The sequence below is a fragment of the Nelumbo lutea genome, chromosome 3 (genome assembly GCF_056320005.1).
Source record: "Nelumbo lutea isolate HS-2025 chromosome 3, American lotus-T2T, whole genome shotgun sequence".
Lineage (NCBI taxonomy): Eukaryota > Viridiplantae > Streptophyta > Magnoliopsida > Proteales > Nelumbonaceae > Nelumbo > Nelumbo lutea.
Window position 1 is genome coordinate 40,399,333 of NC_142686.1, and position 6,395 is coordinate 40,405,727.

General features: G+C 47.8%; 1 protein-coding gene across 1 annotated transcript; it reads left to right on the forward strand.

Annotated features, from left to right (window-relative positions):
- The first annotated feature begins 5,590 nt into the window (after positions 1–5,590).
- LOC148864429 (uncharacterized) lies at positions 5,591–6,130 on the forward strand. The gene has a single exon (XM_088976317.1). The coding sequence runs from the start codon at positions 5,591–5,593 to the stop codon at positions 6,128–6,130; it is 540 nt and encodes a 179-aa protein (XP_088832443.1).
- Positions 6,131–6,395: the final 265 nt, after the last annotated feature.

Below are 6,395 nucleotides of genomic sequence, written 5' to 3' on the forward strand. Positions count from 1 at the left end.
ACACTCCAAACGGTCACCTGACACCGCCATCTCCAGTTACAGATACGGTTCCAACAAAGAGCAGTGGCAGTTCTATCCCAAAAGAAAGGACAACTCCCGAACTGATAGAAGCAAGGGTAATCATACCCGACTTGACAGGGGCTTCGGAGTGAGTGCGCGAAATGGTTATAAAAGGCCTCCCACCCCTAGCAACAAGGTATGTGAACTTTGTGCCATCTGGTCTTTACTTTGCCTTTGAGAGAATACTAACTTGATCTTCGGAGTTATGTCACCAGGTTCCCCCCGGAGTTCCCTCATCTTCTCTGTTTCAGGCTCCCCGTCGCTCCTGTCAGAGGTGAAATCGTTGACAGCTAAGACCGGCCGGATTGCGTTCCATCAATTGGCACCGTCTGTGGGAACGCTTCTAAAAGCCTCCCTCTAAATCTCTCTTACCTACCCTTCTTTCAAAAACTCCAACACCCATGGCCTTCAACAGTGTCGGACGTGGAACAGAAACGACCACCACCCGAGAGCAACTCCATGTTCCCGTGGTGTGCATTGGGCAGTTCACCATCCCTCTTTCAGTGGATGGGATCCCTAGTTTGAATGTGCCACAAGTAGTGGCTCCCCTGAACCCTCCTTCGTTGAACATCCTTCTTCCACTCCCTATTGAAACGAACTTCGCTGAACCAACTGCTGTCCCACTAGCAACCCACCAGAACCAGCTGGACGATCTAATGCAATGCATGCGAGCAATGCAAGCCCAAGTGCAACAATTCCAGCAGCACCAACTCCAACAACACCAAGTACTGCACCACCTCTCCCAGCACCATTACCAGCAGTAGTTCCCTCAGCTACACCTAAACCAGTCACTGCTCCCCCCCCCCCCCGGCACCCTGTTTCAAAGCCGGTTAAGGCCTCCCCTCAAGGTGGACGACCTCACCGAGGAGAAGCTTCTCAACCCCAAAATCACCCCCGCCTCAGCAGCTCGCGCCTGTCGCGAGCTCCTCTCCACCTGGGCCGCTAAGGCGTGAATAGAAGAGTTCACCTACCAAAAGAAACAAATGAGCGACAACAACAAGAAGGATAGAAAATGAAGAAGGCAGACTAAATCTGACTTACCACCATAGCATGAGTTACGGCACGGCAGGCGACCTAATTCAAGGGAAGATCGATCCACGCCGCGATCTCCTCGGGGAAAGTAGCCTCCCTACTCTTCCGGAGAGCGCAGTTTGGCGACAACACGCTCCTGAACTCCCCTTGAGCTCCCAAACCCGAGGGCTCAGTCTGCGTATGAGCGGACCCAGAGTAAGCAGGAGCACTCGAGTAGGCGGGAGCACCCGTGTGAGTGGTCTCGGCATAAGGGGCCTCTGCCGCTTCATGCATCGGAGCCACCTCGGGCTCCCTGGGCAGATCCTCCAGCGTGTGGCCTGGAACTTGAGGCTCCTCATCCTGGGGCAGCTCGGTACGAGTTCTCTTGACAACCCGCTTCCTCCTCTTCATGCCTTGGAATAGGCGCCCCCCATGAGTCCTCTCTGCGTCCATCACACCTGCAGAAAAGGGTTCGGCATTAGAAAAAACGAAGGAACAAAACAAACAAGAAACCTGAGCTAAGAAACCTACCCGAACTCAGGTCGGCCGCAATAAGCTTGGCCTCCGTTAAGTACTGATGGCACTTTAAACCTCGCCATGCCCATTGCCGGAGGCCCTTCACCGTCTCTTTATCGAGAGTGACACCAGAATCAAGAGCGGCCTCCCCCCACCCGATCTGAAAAGGCCACCCTTGTGCACTTCGCACCCCGAAGTAATCTCGCTTCCACGCCGGGACCTTGTTAGGAAGTTCGTGCAGAAGCTTGAAACCCGGGTGAGGAGACAGGTAATACGCCCATCTTCCCCTGGGAAGAGAACCAGCTTCCCTTTTGAGCATTAAAATAGAGGAGAATATCTCCAAGTCTAAAGGGAAGTTCTGTTCGCAAAAAATGGAGACTGTCCCCACCAGGTTCCGAATGGAATTCGGATGAAGCTGGCCAACGGTAACGCCAAAGTGGTTTATGACCTCGACGAGAAGGGGATGGAAAGGCAGTCGCAGCCCCATAGCGAGCTGCTCTCGAAAAATCACGATCTCATCAGGACCGTGTTCCCAAGGAAAGCTACCCGAAGGAATGAAATATGTGTACCCACTAGGAAGATTGTAAGAGATGAGTAGAGATTGGAGCCCCTCGGGCGTCATGGTCGAAGGACCAAACCTGTTTAGCATCCGACCTCGATGAGAGGTAGATGCCAAACTACCCGAAGCGGCTCGGCCTACGGGTTCGAGGTCATCCTCAAGCTCCACCTCAGGATCACTAAGGCAGTCGGGGGATATGGCTCGGTTCGTAGAACCTACATCAGTCCTACTTGAAGAATCGTCTGAACTATCAAAGCTAGACATCGAGGAGAAAGGGTGGATTCAGGAAGGTACTCACCGGAAGAAAGTTTTGAAGGCTCCGGAGACTGGAACAAGCCAAAACCCTTGAAGGCGAAGTAACAAGCCTAGACGCGAACTTAAAGGCCTGGACACGAGCTGAAAAGTTGGACGCGAGCTCAAGAAGCAAACTGTAGAAGTGACAAATCGATTGGGGTCCCCTATTATTTATAGCTACAGTAACCAAGAACCAACAGTGCATATCAAAGCCAATCCGACGGCCTGCATTCACGTTGACTACACGTCCCCTGAGATCAAGACGTGATTGAAGCACGTCTCTCTGAAATGAATGAAATGTTAGCGCACGTCTTTCTGAAACCGATGACGCGCCAGCACACGTCTTTCTGAAACTGACAACGCGCTGCACACGTCTCTCTGCAACTGACAACTGCCAGCACACGTCTCCTCAAAATGGCAGTGGCGCGCTCTTTTCAAAATTAAAAAGACCCGTTGTCACGTCCCAGCGGCATGATTCTTTGAAATTTAAAATAAACGCACAATGCCACATCCGTCAACATTTATAAGCAGTAGACACGTCTCCTGCCTTTTCGGACACTCCAGAAAACCGTAGAACCCTGGCAAAGCACCTCGCGCTGTCAAGATTTGAAGAACGGGACAAATCCACCTACCACCTCAAAAAACTCCCCATGCCAGGGCAAGACCCTTGGTGCGAGGAGTGGGGGCAATTGATGAAGGAAGATTTGGCCCAACCTCACAGTTACACAACACGTGGCAAAGGCAACAGCTTGGCACAAAAGCACGCCTAAGGCGCAAGCACCAAGGGGAGAAACCAGCGGACCAAACTCCCCTACCAGCGGTCCGAACTCCCTACTAGGAGCCCGAACTCTCCCTTCGGCCCCAACCAAACAATAACCCGAACTAGCTTATGTAACAATTCGGGACACACATTGCCGAACTGGCCTGCCTTATAGCAGTTTGGGACACACCTCGTTGACCTGGCCTGCCATAAAGCAGTTCGGGACACACCTCACCAAACTGGCCTGCCCTATAGCAATAAAGGACATACCTCCGAACTCAAGACTTCTCCTCGCTCACCACTCCACCACATCGCCCCCAGGATGCCAAAACCAAACAAACCGTACCATGCCTGACACCGAGGAAGTCCGTACTCAAGGGTGGCGCACCTGACTGACTTGGGATCTGACGCTTGACGGTCGTGCTCCAAACGGTCACTTGCCACCGTCTCCTGACACCGCCATCTTCAGTTACAGATACGGCTCCGACAAAGAGCAGTGGCGGTTCTGTCCCAGTAGAAAGGACAACACCCGAACTGACAGAAGCAAATGTAATCATACCCGACCTGACAGGGGCTTCGAACTGAGTGCGCGAAGTGGTTATAAAAAGCCCCCCACCCCCAACAACAAGGTATGTGAACTTTGTGCCATCTAGTCTTTATTTTGCCTTTGAGAGAATATAAACTTGAGCTTCGGAGTTATCTCACCGGGTTCCCCCCGGAGTTCCCTCATCTTCTCCGTTTCAGGCTCCCCGTCGCTCCAGTCAGAGACAAAATCGTTGACAACTAAGACCGGCCGAATTGCATTCTATCAAAGCCAAAGATTTCGATTTGATTGCTTCAGCGCAGGCTACAACATGTTTTTGCCACCATATAAAATCAAAGAACTTGCAAGCGTGAGAACACATGTTAGAGTCTGAGGGTAAAGGCTACAACATGTTTTTGCCACCATATAAAATCAAAGAACTTGCAAGCGTGAGAACACATGTTAGAGTCTAAGGGTAAAGATCAAAGGATGCATCAATATGGACGATACGTTGCTCCATTCTGAACTTCGAAAGAACTAAGCTTATGTTTGGTTGTATGGGAGTTTCCTGAGAGGAGGTTTTTTAAGATAAATGTTTATCTCTAAAAAGTTATTTTAAACATTTTTTTGCTTTTTCCATTTGGTTTATGGGTGTTTGAAGTGACATTTTACTTTCCACCTCAAAAAGAGTGTGTCACATCATCATTTTAATTCAAGAACATGAATTTGATACATACTCAGATGCCGTGTGCACATAAATGAAAGTGTTTCAATTTTGTGGTATTTATTTGATAAACGGTGAAACCAAATAGTGATTATGAATCCTTATTTGACACTGATGTGATGTGATGGTGTTTTTTGCGATAAAAGCTCATATAATATACTTAAAGTATTTCAAACCATGAAATATGTTATTTGGAAGGTGAAGCTTTTGAACATCTTCATACTCCCGGCTTCAAATATTCATGTATTGTCCACCTTGAAAATCGATACACTGTACAATATTAAACCCTAGATAACAGGGAATCAGGGCGCAACTGCAAAATTTTGAATGGCACCGAACCCAAAGCAGTAGAAAATGTTAACTTGGGCTAACCTGAATTGTACTCGCACCCATAACTGAAACCAACATTGGGTAATAGCCTTTGGTTAAAGACCGAGACTTGGCCAATTCAATAATGACTGCGCCACACCTCTGCTCTAAATTCTCGACTTAGAGTCCCAAATCCAAGAAGTAGAGATGAAGTAACACTAGGAGTTGTGACAAAAATTCTTGTGGCAAAGACTTCTAAATCAGCAAAAGGCAAAGGGAACAGTAGATAAGTAGAGGGACAGAAATACTGAAAATGTAGCAACTGTACCCTAAAGAAAATGGATTGGACCCCATTTGAAATGTCGTTGTTTCCCGCTAACTGTTGTTATCTTTGAGCTTCGTCATGTCTATTTCTTTTTATTGTATTATTATAGTGGATGGGATCAGTCACTATTAACTAGCTATCCAGATAAAAACTGATGCTTCCCAACGTTCTAATTAGCAATTACACTACACATGTCATCGCTCAAAATTTTTCAAAAAATACAACAAAGCAGACATGACCTTTCCAACAGCAAATTCTGTCTTACTATCCTCTCCACTTATTGTTACAATTTATTTTTGTTTTAAGATTCTTTCTCCCAGAACTCCTTGGAAGCTTGTTAGTTAAATATATATGCACCACAACCCAACCCATCCCCATCCGACTTTGGGATACTTTGTTGGGGTGGATCGATCGAGTAGTGAAGAGAAAAACTTAAAAGAAATATGGGTAACTGCTCTCTCAAAGGGGTGGTGACTGGAAGTGGAAGAAGTAGCAATCTTATCCGAATAATGACGGATTCCGGGGGGATCATGGAGCTAGAAGGGCCGATGCTAGTTCGAACCATTGTGAGTGATTATCCCGGGTATGGAATTTTCAGGCAGGGTCACATATCGACGCCCTTGTTCCATCATGATCTGCTTCTTAATGGTGAACTGTACTATCTGCTTCCTCTCAAGATTAATGAGACAGGAGCTCCAAACGGCAAGTTCATTAGGGATCAATTGAACAGCAATAGGGTTGGGTCATTAAGGTTACCTGCAGGGACGCTTTCTGATCTGGTGTTCAACCCCACCATGGAGCCTGCAGCTCTCCAAGTTCTGCCTTCCCCAGGAAAGGGTGTTTGGAAAGTGAAGTTGGTGATCGATACCAAACAATTGGAGGAGATATTGTCGGAACAGGTCAACACAGAGGCCTTGATCGAGAAGATGAGGACGGTTGCAAGCTTGTCCACTGCCGCCCCCAAGCGAACTAAGGGCGCTTGGAATGTCACCTGGAGAACAACTCTCTCTGGTGCGTGCAGAGTGCCGCTTGAGGACCTCATCATGTAGAGAATATATGTATATGAATGCTGATTGATTTGCTGCCTGCCTCAACACCTTTCATTCCTCGGATTAATGGCTTCAAGGCTGAAGCAGGTCTCTGTTCATTGCGTACTACATCCTTTCAACTACGTACTATAATATATATTTCCAAAGAAGCCACGGATATATAGATATTACTGTTAGTTTTCTCATCTGATGAATGTGAGTGAATAGATGGAGCTTAGCTAGCTACATGCTCTACCACTTCTGTTGTACATAGCGCGTTTGTTGT